The 16,490-nt window shown below is 36.3% G+C and overlaps 2 protein-coding genes across 8 annotated transcripts in view; one reads left to right on the top strand and one right to left on the bottom strand.

Moving 5' to 3' along the window:
• LOC105226929 (neural cell adhesion molecule 2) overlaps window positions 1-16,490 on the top strand; it is a 263,927-nt gene that overhangs the window by 28,882 nt on the left and 218,555 nt on the right. The gene's annotated exons all lie outside the window — the stretch shown is intronic.
• On the bottom strand, window positions 12,976-15,309 carry LOC105222581 (general odorant-binding protein 57c). Its single transcript, XM_049453364.1, has 2 exons — window positions 14,859-15,309; window positions 12,976-13,555 (listed from the first exon to the last, which is right to left on the bottom strand). Exons 1-2 carry the CDS (start codon window positions 15,021-15,023, stop codon window positions 13,169-13,171), a joined length of 552 nt encoding a protein of 183 aa, XP_049309321.1. The 5' UTR covers window positions 15,024-15,309; the 3' UTR covers window positions 12,976-13,168.

Below are 16,490 nucleotides of genomic sequence, written 5' to 3'. Positions count from 1 at the left end.
GAACATATGCAAAATTTCAGGTCGATAACTCAAAAAACTGAGGCCCTTTTGAGGGTATAAAAATAAACGAGCGCATCAGTAGCAAAAACCCAGCTTTGACAGCCACTGCAGTGGGCATCAACTGTAGTTCTAAGTTCGACGTGCTGCGCCCAACCTTACTAATTCTAGCGTCTGTTGAAGAAGTTGCTCACTCCCACCGACGCCCCTCCGCTTCCACATGCCACTCATGCTGCCAAGCAGTGAAAGCTTTTAGAGCCAACAAGCCAGCAAAATCCAAGCCACAAAATTGAAGCGCACGTAAATAGATTCTGCTGTTTTTGCATTTGTTTTTGCTTTTGTTGTTACGCTAACATGTAGCAGATTTTGTTTTGCGCTGATTCGCTTGCATTGGCGAATTTGCAGCGGCATTTTTTGTACATTCTTCACATTGCCGCCGTAAGTAGCGTGTGCAGCTGAGCGCCGCTGTGACGTTAGCAGCGGCAAGATATTGAAAATGCATAGATGCAAGGCACATGCAAACATAAATTTTTGTATATATGTGTTTGTATGCACTGGCATACCTATGCACTGCTATGGTTACATTTCGATTCAGCGCTGGGCGTACGTGGCGTATGCGCGACACATGTGTGGCATGCCTTTCGCCATTTTGTGCATTTAGCGATGAGCATGTCGCATGTCGTTTTCTCTTCTATACTGCTGAGCAGCTTAGCGCTTACACTTGGCGTTATATGCGCATATTTTGACATACTTTTCATAAGCGTTGCGCTGAAAAGCGGGCTTTTTATCTAAGCTTTTTATGTGTGTGTGAGTGAAAGTTGTTGTATTTTTGTAAAAAAAGAGTTTTGTTAGAATTAATTAAATTTAAGTTTTGTTTCCTGTTTGAGATATATAGCTAAAAATTAAAAAAAAAAAATTGTTTTCCTGGGAAGCCATCATTAATAAAACAAAGAAAAGCATTTGACGAGTTCTTTCATCATTGCGAGTGTTCAACTACAACAATTATTTTTTTTTTTTTATTTAAGCTAATTTTAAGCAGAAACTTCTTTATCACCGCTTACTAAACAACATCAAAGTCTCAAAAGTGCATTACTTTCATTTATTTTTTTAATGAAAAGCCGCTTCAAAAAAAAAAATTTCAGAAAAAACCAATTAATAGCAAGAAAAAGGTTTAAAAATCAAACTAATGTGCTTCCAGAGTTCCCTGAAAACCTCCTCTCTGAGTTTATACTACGTACTTTTACCTAGTATTAGCATACGTTTAGGCTCATTGCCTTTCTGAATTTCTGCTTGTGGTTTCACCTGGAATCAGCATGCTTTTAGGCTCTTTGGCTTTCTGAGTTTCTACTACGTACCTTCACCTTGTAGTCGCAAGCTTTTAGGCTCATTGGCTTTCTGAGTTTCTACTTGCGCTTCCACCTGGTATTAGAGTGCCTTTAGACCCATTGGTTAATATAGAAAGCCCTCTTTGCTCTTTTTTTATTTTTGATAGAATATGAGACTCTGAGCTCCAATTTGACCTTTTGACAGATTTGTCTAACCTTCTTTTCTCTTAACCTTAGAAGTGTGTTTGATAAGATCTAAGCCTTAAACTGACTCTTCTACGAGATCTTTAAAGATTTGTTATACTCCGCAAAACTCCGCACCTGACCTTATAGCTCTTTAACCCAAAAGAATAGTCTTAAAACCAAACCAATATTCTTCTAATGTTCCCTGAAAACCTTCTCTTTGAGTTTTTACTTTTATTTTCACCTGATATTGCATACTTTTAGGCTCATTTGGCTGAGCTTTTCGTTTAACCTTTAAAGCTTCCTGTAGAATTACATTTTTTTGACACTTCTATTATTTTTTGGTATATTTTATGCATTTGATAAACTAACTTTTTTGTGAGATCTTTAAAGATTTGTTAGACCTTTTATTTGCAAAACTGTGCCTAACCCTTTGAAAGTAAAAAAATATCTCACAACCAAAAGCAAGCAAGGAAAATGTAGTTCTCCTTGGACAGCGAAATTTCATATTAGCATACCTTTAGGCTCACTGGCTAATATAAAGAAGTAAAAGCGCCTAATAGTAGGCTTTAAATGCAGTAGAAAATCGTTCCAAAATCAACTTAAAACTAAAAACTTCATATAAAATATATTTTCTAACTTTGAATGTGGACATTTCAACATTAAGCCTCAAATGTACTCCAGGTAGCCAAACTCTTGCTATAACTTATTTTTCACCCCACTCCTTCCATTCACATCCAACTTTGCGCACCGTACTCATATTGCAGTCAAATTATGTAGCTTAATTGTCAATCAGGACGGTCATTGCCTTTGCTTTTCAATTAAGTAATATTTCTAAAGAAAAATTACCAAGAAAAATACATTATTTTTCGTATACGCTGTGGCATGTGTGCGCATACAGCGTGACCTCCTTAAAGATGGTAACATAAAACCGAACGCTAACAGGATACAGCGCAAGTAAACCCTACTTACAGCGCACATTTTTCACAAAAGTTGACATTAAGGCAAGAAAGGACGATAAGTTGGCGCGTGGAAGGATAGCAATAAAATTAACTAATCTTATGAAAATGATAATGAGGCGCAAATAAATTCAGGCAACCCTTTTTACATCGACTACACTGCGAAAAATGACAGCGTTTGCTGGTGTGGAGAAGCATACTTTTACGCGCGCACTGGGCAAAGCGGACGTAAAGCGACAATATAGCAATATAACAGTATATATATGGTATTGTTTTGTATATTATGTATTTATGCATATATATTTATGTATAACAAACAGTATGCGCTTATCTATTTCGAATTATGCAGGCTACCGCACAACTTTCAGCGCCGGCCAGAAGCTAAGTAAACAACGTGGTAATGCGGGCGCGCGCAAGAAAAAAATGTAAATAAATACAAGTAATAGCAGAAAATTGTGTACTTAACATGTAGGCGTGCGCCTTAAGCCTTTACGGTTGTGGTCAAAGTGAAAAAGAAAAGCATAAACTTCGGCATACATTTAGCTATATAAATATTTTACCAAGTTACGCTATTTGGAAAGCGCGCCGCACGAGCGCCTGCCGAAATGTCATAAATGTTAGACAAAAAAAGGACAATAGCGACCAGCGAAGCCGTAAAAAACGAAGATTTTCGCAAAATAATAACAAAAGCGGCAGTGCAAAAAATTAACTTTCGTCCTTTACCAATCGTGTTTGTGCTTTATGCTTCGTTTTGAGTGCTTTGTCGCATTGCTTTACATTGCTTTGGCTGTGCTTGACTTTATTTCATTCTATTGCGGCTATATAAATATATTTAGTCGTTTTGAATTTGTTTGCATGTGTTTGGGTGTGTGTGCGCGCTAGCATGCGTCTGCCTGTCTACTTGAGGATATGATAAATGTCCTTGTAATGCTTTGAAATGAATAAATATGGATATATGCATGCACATACATTTGTTCGTGCATAGATATATAGTATATGATTGTACTTATATACATATTTACATATACATTCATATATACACATACTTATACTATATATACACACATATTAGTAGCTATACATATAATCGCAGTGCAAATAAGGACAATGTCCTTAAAACAAACACAAAAAACTCACAATTATACAACAAAACTAGAAAATACAGCTAACTTTGATGCAGCCGAAGCTATAATACCATCCACAGTTGTAATTCTTATAGCATTAAAGAGTATAAAACGAGCTTTATATTGATCTCGGTCAGTCAGTTTGTATGGTAGCTATATGCTATAGTCGTCTGATCTGAATAATTTCTTCTGAGATTATAGCCTTTCCAAGAAAAATGATCTGTGCCAAATTTCAAAAAAATATCTTGTCCAATAAAAAAATTGTGACATAAGAATTTGACTTTTATGGTTCGGTTTGTATGTCAGCTATATGTTATACTAGTCCGATCTGAACAATTTCTTCTGAGATCATAGCACTGTCTTAGAAAATAATTTGTGCCAAATTTCGATAAATTATCTCGTCAGACTAGAACCCTTTTCATACAAGCACTTGAATCCAATCATCAAATTTGTATGACAGCTATATGCTATACTAGTCCGATCTAAACAGTTTCTTCAGAAAAGATAGCCCAAAGTTCGAAAATAGTCTGTGCCAATTTTTTTGCAGATATCTTGTTAAATAAAGAAGTTTTCCATACAAGGACTTGCTTTCAATCAGTCAATTTATATGACAGCTATATGCTATAGTGAACCGATGATGACGATTTCGACAAATGAGCATATTCTTGTGTAGAGAAAAACATGTGCAACATTTCAGATTGATAGCGTAAAAAGGGACTTGTTTGCATATATACGGGGAAACATATGTTTAGATGGGAATCGCTAAATCGACTCAGCTGCTCATGTAAGAATATATATATTTTATAAGATCTTAAATTTAACCTACCCTATTCAAGGCATAAAAATGTCCAGAACCTTATACAAATACAACACATCGCGTACACATACACACATATACAAAAATACGCTTATACTCGCCACACTTACACACGCGCTTTCACTTGAAGCTGGGCATCATGGACCACCCACCCGCCACAAAAAACCTACCCACCAGCAAGGTTACGAGCAAAGGCGCGCGCAATTTCGGTCAATCGAAGGTGGTGCAAGCCACAAAAAAATGCCGAAAAAATATAACAAAAACGCAAACTGAAAAGACAAAGCGTGACAACAAAGGAATTTCGCAAAAAATGCGCTTAAGTGCGACAGGAAGTCTAGCGCAAGGCGCTCATGGCATCCACAGCAGTACAAAAATAGCAAAAGAAAGACTTGAAGACATGGATTTTTCTATTGTTGTTATGTCGCGACGTAGCATGACATATTAAAGCATATTACTTTGCATAAGCGAGGCGGATTAGAAATGTGCTGCTATGCGTTATTTTACCTACGTATATGTATGTGTGCGTGTGTGTAATACTAATACATGCATAGCAATTGGGGGCGGTGATTTGCATTAAATTTGGCAGCAAAATGCTAACATGGAATGTGTTTTTAAAGCGCAAGGCAAAGGAAAAGTAAGTTCGCAGACAAAAGAGGCAGTTCCTGAAATAAACATATGACTAAATTTGTAGTTGAATATAGTACATATATGATTCATATATATTCAAATATGTATATACATATGTATAGAAAGCTATTCATAAACGAAAAAATTAGAAAACATGAAGTGAGAACTTTTCTGAGTAGCCAATAAGTGCTTTATATTGCACAAATTTATTTTTAGAGGCACCAAGATGAGGCCCTAAGCATTTGATTATCATGCACTACTCTTCTCTGAGCTTTTAGGCTCTGCTATGATTCCTTTTTATATTTGTGAAACATTATTTTCGCTTAACCTTCAAAATTCCTTTCCTTTTAAACATTTTTTAGATATTTTAATACATGTTTGTATATTTTATGTATTTCATAAGTCCTCAGCTCTGAGCTGCCGCTTCCAGGAAACCTTGAAATAATTGTAAGTTCTTCTTTTCGCTAAACAACGAAAATTACTTTGGCATTTTTTGTTTAAAACTTGGCCCGTCTTGTTCCGATCATTCTTCATTCGATATGCATATCATATTCAGACCCAACTCAAAATAATAGAGCTCACATAATGAAATAGTATTCCTAGGCATTTCACATTTAATTTTGACATTTTTGACATTAATTGTCTAACTACTTCTAGCAATTATATCGGATTTCTTTTCCAAAGTTGAGGGATCAGTGAAGTGCCTTCAGTTATTCAAGTTGAGTTTTTAGGCTAGTTTACTGCGTGATCGATACAGGAATCTTGGTTTCCACTTTTTCTAGCAACCTTAGGTTGAAGAACATTGATTAATTAAATATTGTACAATGTAAGCCGTTTAAAACGTTAAAGTTACAAGCTTCTACTTTCATGCAATAAGTATAAAATTTACTTTGGCTTTCTGAAACTTTTTCGTGAGGTTCCAAGAATCTCCACGATCGATCCATGTCAATTGTCACCAAATGCAGGCGCAGAAAGCTTAACAACTTTTCTCGATCGTTATATTAGATATGATACATATACTCAATTGACTTTTTGATCTCTAAAGAAGTGGTTTTGTTAGCTGCTTTATTCCAAAAATTTCAGTTTTGCTGGGTAGTTTAAAGAAGCTTTTTCAAAACTCTACATGTAATATCCAAACAAAAGGTTCTACTAAAACTCACAGAAGTGAAACTATTGTTGTTGTTGTAGCGACAGAAAACATTCGTAAAGTAATTGTGAAGCATGGTGTCGTGGTGAAAGTCCTTGGCAGGATAAGAATCCGGGCCCTTCGTATTACTTAGACCCGACTGTCGTGGTAGCTCTTTGAGATTTATGCAATTTTGAACCGATTTGGTCCATTTTCAATACCCTGAAACCATTTTTATTTTACATATTGAAAAAGTTGAACAATAAAGCTGACGGATAACGAAAGCTTGTTCAGAAAGCAGAAACTTGCAATACTTGAGAAGAAGTTAAAAAAGAAAAATTTTATTCTCTTGATAACTATTCTGTGTCGAAAGCCTTTGCTAACTTTTAAGAGTTTTTGTCTAAGGGAGTAGCATTCAAGGACGCTGCCTAAAAATTATTTTTTTATGCTCCCATGAAAATAATTTTGGACTTGGATATAAGTTTTGCCATTAGTCCATGACGGTTAATTTCGCTAATATTCTCCTTAGGTTGACTTAAGAGGAAATACTCGAGCTTCATACTCAAGCCTCATATGCAAGAAAGTATAAAAAGGTTTAAATGCTGCAAGAAGAATACTCAAAAAAAATGTTCATAAGTACCAAATAATTGAAAGCATGAAGTTTTTTAGAATATCAGGACCAAAATCGTAGATCTATTGCTTGTGTTTGAGGATATATGCTAAATAGGCCGCCAGGATGGCAAACTAAGCATAGTTGGAAGTTGCTTAATTGAACGAAGTTGGTAGCCTAGCTAATTAAAATTAAACCAGAAACTTACTGCGTGCAATTAAGAAGAAGTAAAGGAGGTATTTAACAATATAAACGTATGCTGTTAAACCCCCTGAGTACTAAGCCAACTTACACTTCTAGTTGAATTATTGGTACAAAAACTGTCTAAGAGAGATTTTTTTAATATATTCTATAAATTATCTAACCATTATTGTGACTTTGGGGAACGAAATTTTTGTCTATCTATGCAACGAAATAAAACGAGGTGAAGTATGACCTAAAACACTTGGCACTTTCACTACTCTTTCGTCCTTATTGGTGTGGACACTGCTTATTTAGGAATTCCAAGTATAGTCAGGTAATTATCCAACACGTCTTTCTTACGGAGTGGAGATCTTGATCTTTCTCTCACTATGACTAACTCTTGGTATGCGTTTCTTAATCTAACTTAACCCAAAAATTTTTAATCAACATTTTTTCCTCATAAGTTTCCATATGTGCGCAGGCGAAACTCAAAAAAAATTAACAAACCGTTGTCAACGTAATCACATAACGCCAAATAGCTCAATTTTCAGCACAAATGTATGGGTAGATGAGTTTGTATGTATAAGTACATATTCACCGCACATCAATTCGGCAAAGCTCATGTTAACAACACATTTAGCGTCAAAACGGCATTGCCGCAATTAAGCTTTTAAAAATACAAACTCTTAAATGCATATTGTAAAAAGCCGCAAAACACTCGACTAGCGGCTAAATCGTAACTATAATACGGTACTATATACAAGCATACCGGCAAGCATAAAACCGCTAACCGCAGCAATGGCAATAACATTTTAAAACCGTAAAATCTGCTGCAGACAAGTGCCAGAGCGCCGAAAAGATAAACTACAAACAACAACAAGCACACAAACACAGGCATATACTGACAAACAAATATATATATAGATATATGCATGCTAATATGCACTCACTTCACGTCTATGTATGTGCGCATACGCTTCTGTAAATACCTATAAAGATACACAACCGCAGATATGGCTAATAAAAATAAAACTAAAGTTGCCATACAAAAACGATGCTGTGGCAAGCGCACAAGCCGAACATGCAAAAAACACAACAAAAAAAACTAGTTAAATAAATAAATAAGGTAAGATTAAACTAGTTTTCCCTGTCAGCGAGCACATTTGCATACTTTAAGGCGCAATGCAGACGGCACGCGAATATAATGAGATTGCTTGCTGCTCGCTTCAAGCACACGTAGAGGGGAGCAAGCGACATAGTAAACGCTAAAAAAAAGTGGCACGTACAATTTTTGTGTGTGTATGTTAACGTGTGTGTGCGACATATATGTGTTGTAATGGCAAATTATGCTAGTTACGCATTGCTGTTGCCAACAAAAATTCCTTTCCAGGCTTTGCAGGCGTATAATAACAATGACAACAACAACAAACATAGTAAAAACAACAACAATATTACACAGCCTAAGCAAATAAGCTTAAGCGGGCTTAAATATTCAGCAAACAAATGTGAAACACACAAATACTAGCCGTTGAGGGAAAAAAGCGCCCGAAAGCATGCTTCATTATGACAAAAAGCCACCAGCGCCATGCTACCGCCACTGCTATCATTACGTTGAACTTGGATTTTTGCGCTTTGATGGACCTGCCCCCACTAGGTAAGCAAACGTAATGAGAAGTACAACAACAACAGCAACAATAACAACACGACGCTGTTAAGCTGCCTCAAAACCAAACGGCAACCAAAGTAAGCCTAACAAGAAACTGCAAAAAAAGACGCACAAAACGAAAAAATTGTGGAAAAAAATTAGAGCAAAAAAAAATAAGCGCAGATGGATGGATGCTAGCTAAATCAAGGCGAGGAGGGAGTAAAATCGCCAGCGTATATTAGCTTAGATGTCAATCCGCCAGCATAAACATGTATTTAAATGTGTTCAGTGTGTGTGTGTCGTTAGTCATAAATATATATTTACTATAATAATAAGAAGAAGAAACGGTAACTTTTGTTGCACAGAAACGATACCCCACACAAATAAAAAATGTTTTCATAAAATTACTTCATTTTGATAGGTCAGTTTGTATGGCAGCTATATGCTATAGTTGTCCGATCTGAATAAAATCTTCAGAAATTACATCATTCTATTAGGCAATAACCCATACCAAATTTCTTGAATATCTCATCAAATAAAAAAGCTTGCCATACAAGCACTTTAATTCGATTTTACAGCTTGTATGGCAGCTATATGTAATAGTGATTCGATCTCAAAAATTTTTTCGGAGATTATGTCATTGCATTAGACAATAACACATGTCAAATCTCTTGATGATACCTCGTCAAATGAAAAAGATTTCCATACAAGCACTTGATAGCGATCGTTAAGATTGTATGGCAGCTATATGCTATAATTGTCCGATCTGAATAATTTCTTCTGATGTTGCACCATTTTTTTAGGTATTGATCCGTGTCAAATTTCGTCGAGATATCTCTTTAAATGAAAAAGTTTTCCATGCAATCCTTATATTTTGATCGTCTAGTTTGTATGGCAACTATATGCTATAGCGGAGCGATATTAGCCTTTCCGACAAATAATCAACTCTTTGGTGTGAAAAGTACGTGTAGGCAATTTCAGATCCCTCTGTTCAAAACTGAGAGGCTAATTTGTTTATATACTTTATATACAGACAGTCAGTCAGAGCTAGACCGACTCAACTTGTCAGGTTGATTATTTCTATATTATACATCTCTTAGGACCTCCACTGTTTTCGTTTGAGTGCTACAAACATCATCACATACTTAGTGTAGCTTCTTCCGGATATAAAAAACAAAACCCACAACCACAAAGGCATACATATCAAAGCTGACTGTCTCAGACCAGCCAGCCGCTGCCAGCTTTCCTTCGACATAGTGCCGACGATGCGTTGAAAATCCAAATGAGCATATGTGCCCCGCGTTCTCAAGTGGCAGGAGACGACAAAGTCCAGCGGGCTACTCCATCCCGGTTACTAAGCTCACATTCCTATGTATATGTGCGTGTTGGAGTGCGCCTGCTGGCGAGCTGCTAAGCCGATTACGGGCACAGCGCATAAATAAGTTGTTGTCGCCGCACATGTTCATAACATGCGCTCGCCTGTCATGTAGCGCTCATCCGCTAGACGCTTGTTATGCGCCCGACTTGCTGCAGCTTGCTAGCTCCAATCCTTAGAATTTTTTTCCGCAATTTTGACCTGCTTGGTCTTTTTTGCGTCGGCTTAAGCGTGTTCTTTCGTTGCGTTGCCTGGGGTGGCGCTTGTTAAACAAAGCATCCACAATATTCTCTAGATTGATGTGACAATCTTGGTCACTGTTGGTTTACTCATTTTTTTTGTTGTAATGTGAATTTTTTCCTAATTTTGCTTTGTTCTATTTCCTTGTTGCTGTTTGTTTTTGTATTTAGTCGTCTTAAGTCATATCGTGGTAGACATATTAGGCGTTGTTATGGGTGTGCGTCATCGCTCTAGCACTGAGCCTTATATATTATGTGTTTATGTTATGTATACATGTCTACATAATTTGTCCTGGTTTTGTTAATGAGCGTAGGCTTTTCAATTGACTGCCTCTCATGGGATTTATTTTGGTTTTTTTTTTTTAATGTCTTTCGTTATTCAATGTTGATTTAATGCTTACAAGATTTATTAATGTCCAAATTCAATGAAAACACCGGAAATACATAAATTAATAGTGAGCAGGGCGACAAAAGAGCTTTATGTTTCTTTTTTCCATGAATTCTGTGAAGTTTTCAGCGGCAAAAATTTAATTATAAAATTCTTAGAAAGGTTTATATGTTTAAAATTCTAAATTTTTAATAAGTTTCATTTCACGTTCTTTTTGTTTTGTTTGTATTTTTGTTTCCTAACATTGTAGTCTGGCCTTGACGACACATAAGTGTGAAAAAAAAGCTTTTATTCTATTGAACGAATTCTGTTTTCAACATAAATTATATTTTTCATTCACTTGGCTCAAACCAAAACCAAATTAAAGCGCTTTGTTAAGCTTTTGTTAATATTTTGACTTCATAGAGCGCGCTGAGTCCTAAAATCACTCCGACGAGAGTAATTCTTCTTCTTCCTTACTGGCGAAATATTTCGTCTTGTTCAGTCTGAAGCAATGACATCAATATCATCAGCGTACGCCAGCAGCTGTAGACTCTAATCTATTTAGCATTAGAGCTGAAAATATATTCTGTAGCAATAGATTGAGGAAGTCATAAGGAGGCTCCATTCTTGTCTAAAACCTCGAAGAGGTCCTTCCCGATTCTGACGAAACTTTTGATGTTCCTCTCACGGGTCTTTCTAAAGACTTGGAGCTTGGTGAAAATCTGGTCGATAGAAGATTATCATTATCCAGGTTTAAGGACGGGCTGAAAAGGTCCAATTAGTTTATTGACGGTGTGCTTCAGTATTTCACACAATACCCTCGATAAAACATTGTATGAGATATTAAGGTGTGGCATGCTTTAATCCGACCATATCTTAAAAAGAAGCTGATTCATGCACCTGATCCCCTCTTGGATATTACAAGAGTATGCTCTGGCTTTGAAATCTTCACTTAGTCATCAGATTTTTTCGAAGAAATTTCGAGAGTCGAAAGTATCTACAAGCTTCAAAATTTCACGCAAACAAAATATTTATGGAATCACTTAGCAAAACTTATCGTAATATATCGACTTCAACGAGGGCGCTACATCACGAAATCTTACTTAAAACGCATTTTCGATATCAAAACTATAATCAAACTAGAACTCTACAGCAATACTTTACAATGCTTGGGTTAACACGTCGTCTACACAGAGAGTGCTGGATCTAAGAATGGTCAGTCAGAAGTAATATCGATAACCAGATTTCTCTTTGAATAAAAAGTCGATAGTTTTAAAATTCTTCGAACTAAATATCTTTCCAATTGTGTCAGCTTAAGTTTGAACGAAGTTATCTTTTAGTTAAGAAACGAAAATGGTGCCATTTTAAATGAAAATCCTCAAGGGTTCTTGTCTGTGCTATTTGCTATATTACAAAAAATTGTCTAAAGTACTCGAAACAGCTCTTTAAACGAAAAATCGTACCAACGAAAATGTTTAATATATTTATACCCTCAACTACTTCATTACCTCTAAAATATTCACACAATTTTAAGCCCCTTGCTAATGATACGTTTTCGGTCTTATGTGAATGCTGAAAGGTGTTTGTCTCTGCTATTTGCTCCATTACAAAAGTTTGTCTGAAGTGCTCGAAATTCAACAACTCGACAAAACAAAAGTCAAAAATTATTAATATGCACCCTCCACTAGTTCAAGAACGTCAAAACGCTCACAACAACAACCCACTTTTAGCCGCTTGGTATATCCTTCTAAGTTAAGAGGCTTGATATCTTGCTTCCTCAATTCAATAACTAGAGCTGGTCTTGTCTGAAATCACTTGCAGCGCACTACTGACAATTATAAGATTTATAAATCGCTCTGGGTTCTCATTGATCGTTTAAATATGCAGGGCAAAGACTAGAGGCTCAGTAAATGAAGGGAGTACATTTTTTCTTTAGTGAAGAAGAAAACTGACTTGATGTTATCAAAATTCTTTAATTCTATGAAGATATCTTCCATCAATTATCCAATATACCATAGTATAGAGTAAACCGTTACCGACTTTTTAAAAATTTGCTTCCTTTTTCTGGGCCCAATATGTTTCTTTCTTCAGAAAGTTTTAATTTATGTCCGATTCTCTCATAATCACAAATTGGTCACTTCTAGTGGTCCGATTGTATACTTCTGTTTAAAGTTATCAATTTCATGTATTACTATATATTGGGTTACTTCGACATCTTTACTGATGTTGTGCGATCAAAACCAAATGTTTTCTTTAATGTTTTAATCTTATACAAGTGTGTATATCTAAAAACTAATGTAAAGCTTAATGACAACTAATACGTTCTATTGCTATTTCTTTTCTTTGCATTTTCTCTTGACGCTGCAACTTGACATTAAATTTCTACCAAAAACTTAAAAACTTTAATTGTAATTTGTAAAGTGTTTTGTATTTATCATATTTTACGCAGAAACAAAAATATATATAATTAAATAACATATTAAAATTACCGAAACTAAAAAATTCGGTTAGCCACTCATTCAGATGCTATGGTAACATAGATCTTTTGCTATGAGATTTCTTTCTCAACGATCCTTACAACTGTCCGCTCATTTCCTACGCCTTTCCTCCGCCGCTTCATCCACCTCATCACTGTAGTAGTTCTCCTCCTCTGAATTGAGCATACGCGCACATAACATCATGCCAAAGCTATATTCGCACGGATCATCCTCCATGTCATTGGCGGCCTTACACTCCAGCATATTTTCGTAGCTTTCATCATTCAAAATGCCCCATTCATGCAATCCCTCTGCATCCAATTTTCCATTTGAATCCATGAAGCCCATGCCATTTAGCAGACAATCGGCATAACATTTGAATTTCATATCGATATCTTCCGGACTCGGATCGGTGGGAAATTCATCCAGTTCCTGCAATGTGATGTTGTGTTTCACTTGACAGGCCTCCACGAAGCTGCGGGTGGGCGCGGTTGGTGTCTATTAAAAAGAAAGAACGAGAAGGGAAAAGGATAAGAAGTGAAAAAGAGAGTTAGAGATAAATAAAAAAAAACATATAAATAGGGTGTGATAAAGAAAGCAAGACAAAAGAAGTTGGATAAAGAGCGAGAAGGAGTTGGAACCATTGATGTAGGTTATAGAAATGTAGAAGTAATATCTAAAAGGAAGTAATATCAAAAGTGTGGATATTGAGTAAAAGAGAGAAACATGTTTGTTTGCTAAAACTGTAGAGAGAGAAGAAAGGCGATTAGAGTAAACAAGATAGACATAAATAGAGGGATTTCCAATAGGGCACTAAAAATATAGACCAACAGGCACAGCAAACGACGCCATATTTTTTCCCGGACCGTGGAAATTTCTCTTCCGTAGAGCTTGCCATTTCATCATTGAAAGATATACGATCCAACAAAGATTCGAAATTATTAAAATTTACTACCGAAATTAGGATTCAATGGCCTCAAATTTCAGTCCAATTTATGGGGTCATAATCGTCTTGCCTGATCAACAATTAAGCGTCTAGTGGAAAAATTTTAATTCATAGGCACAGTACAAAATGTTTTTGTGCCAGTGAGACAAAGAAGTGCCCGTAGTGTCGAGTAAATTGCTAGCCGCTAGCGCATCCATTGAGAAGACCCAAATCAATCTCATTTCTGACCGAATGGCTTCGTCAATAAGCAAAATATGCGTTTTTTGTCAGATAGTAATCTACACGTACTCTATAAGCCACCATTGCATCCCGAAAAAATTACAGTCTAATGAGGTTAATGGGCCGGGCCATCGTTGGTCCGTACTTCTTCCGTGATAATCAAGACCGGCTCGTTTCTGTGAATGGGAATCGCTACCACTCAATGATAACCCAATATTTTTGGCTCGAATTGGATGACATGGACTTGGACAATATGTGTCGGAGGAAGCAGAAGAAGTGTAATACCTCCAGTCCGTTGGAAAGACCAGATGGAGAAGGACCTTGCTTTGCTTGGAATCTCCGATTGGCGTCAATAAAGAAGAAGAAGATGTTAAGAACTAAATATTATTGAAACATTTGAAACCTTTTTTGCTGCCACGCTGATAAAGCGCTGCCTTACATTTCTTGCTGGAAATTCAATGCAAAAGTCTATTATTTTTTTTTTTTTTAATTACGAAAAACTCCACTTTAATAAATAGTATGGAAGGAAAATTTATCTAATATTTGAAAGTATACCGAGTTCTCACTTTGGAGCTCTTTTTGAGCACCGCATAACCTAAAAGGGTTCATTAAAAATATATTTCGCTTTCACTGTACCAATGCGACGGCGCCAGGTGGCAACGCAAACACCACAATAACCGCCAACAACAACCAAGTGAGTCCAGGTATTGACATTCCTTTGCCGCCGCCCGCAGCCAACACAGTAGCGCTCATTGTTGCTGCTGTTGTTGCGCGTTTTTCATGTGCACCAAATTGATACATCCTCAACAAGTTGTATGCACAATACAAAAACAAAAACACACAAAAACAAAACTGTACACTTAGCAAAAACGCGAATTTATTTTATGACTTTCGCACGAAATCAGCACACAGCAAAGGAAATGGAAATGTTCAAAAAAACACGCAACGGTAAAATTTGTGTTTCGCAAAAATTCCACGGCAATTGCCAACGCCACTCGACTCGCTCGCCACGTTTCCACTTCACAAAGCGTTTTTGCCCCCTGTTCCGGCTGACAAGTGAGAACTTTTTTGCACTAATGAAAAACTTTCGACGCCGTTGCACATTTTTATATGCGAAAAGTTTTGATTCGATATTGTTTTTGGCCGACGCCAGCAGTCAGCAGCCAGCAGCCTGCAGCCGGCAGCCGGCGATTACGCCAACAACTGCGCTTTTGTCTGCGGCAGCAGTAAAAATGCAAACTCAATAAAGCGGCGGATAAAAATTAAAAGTCGCGTTTGTAAGCGCAATTTCGACGCAAACGCTTGCCACACCGCGCTTCCGTGCGACGCCACCGAAAGCGCCAACGCTGCATTATAACTTCATGTGTTTGTATGTATGTGTGTGTGCGTTCGCTAACTGTGTATAATAGGACCTTCATAATTTAATTACACTGATTCCGGTTGCAGATAAATGCGCCTCGGTGTGGTCGTGATTAAAACTTTGTGTGTCGGTAGCTGCAATAACAACAACAACACATACAGTAGCAACGCCACAAACGAATATGCGCTTTGATTGTCATCGCACCCAAATTAATTGCTATTGAGATTTAAATTATAGTAATTATTTAGAGATGAGCTGATAGTGAGATTTCAATCTTTAACTGTAAATGAGTTGCACCAATATGCGTAATTATGCAGCTGCCGGGGATTTTTGTGTGGTAGATTGAGTAGGTGAGGTTATGGTTTTCGATTTACAGGTATTTTTAAAAAATTTTGATTTAATTATTATTATTATAAATGATTAACATTTGTTATATGGATACATAGCTACCTACAACTTCGAAAATTTGTACGGCGCTGAAAAGTAGGCAACTATTTTTGTAATTAAGGTTCTGTTTATGGTTTGCAGGCACTTTTAAAAAATTTCAATTCATTTAATACTAACTTTTTTATATTGGTAGCTGATTTATACAACTTTGCATTATTCACGGCGCTGAAAAGTAGGCAACTAATTTTGTAAATGAGGTTATGCCTTCGCTTTGCAGACATTTTTAAATAATTTCTCCACAATTATCAATTATTGTTCATATATATAGCTATCTATAGTACTAGAAATTTTGTATAGCGCTCAAAAGTAGGCAACTAATTTTATAAATGAGGTTATGCTTTCCGTTTGGATGATTTTTAAATAACTTCTCCACAATTATTAATTATTGTTCATATATGTATATAGCTATCTAAAACTTTAAAAAAATTTTCTCGGCGCTAAAAAGTATGCACCTAAATTTA

This window comes from Bactrocera dorsalis, chromosome 3, assembly GCF_023373825.1.
Source record: "Bactrocera dorsalis isolate Fly_Bdor chromosome 3, ASM2337382v1, whole genome shotgun sequence".
In the NCBI taxonomy this organism is placed as follows: domain Eukaryota; kingdom Metazoa; phylum Arthropoda; class Insecta; order Diptera; family Tephritidae; genus Bactrocera; species Bactrocera dorsalis.
This window is presented reverse-complemented; position numbering and strand designations above follow the sequence as displayed.

Coding starts and splice junctions, on each gene's coding strand:
- LOC105222581 (XM_049453364.1), bottom strand. CDS start 15,023: ATGTATCAATTTGGTGCACATGAAAAACGCGCAACAACAGCAGCAACA. Junction 13,556..14,858: donor CACCTGGCGCCGTCGCATTG/GTACAGTGAAAG, acceptor TCTTTTTAATAG/ACACCAACCGCGCCCACCCG.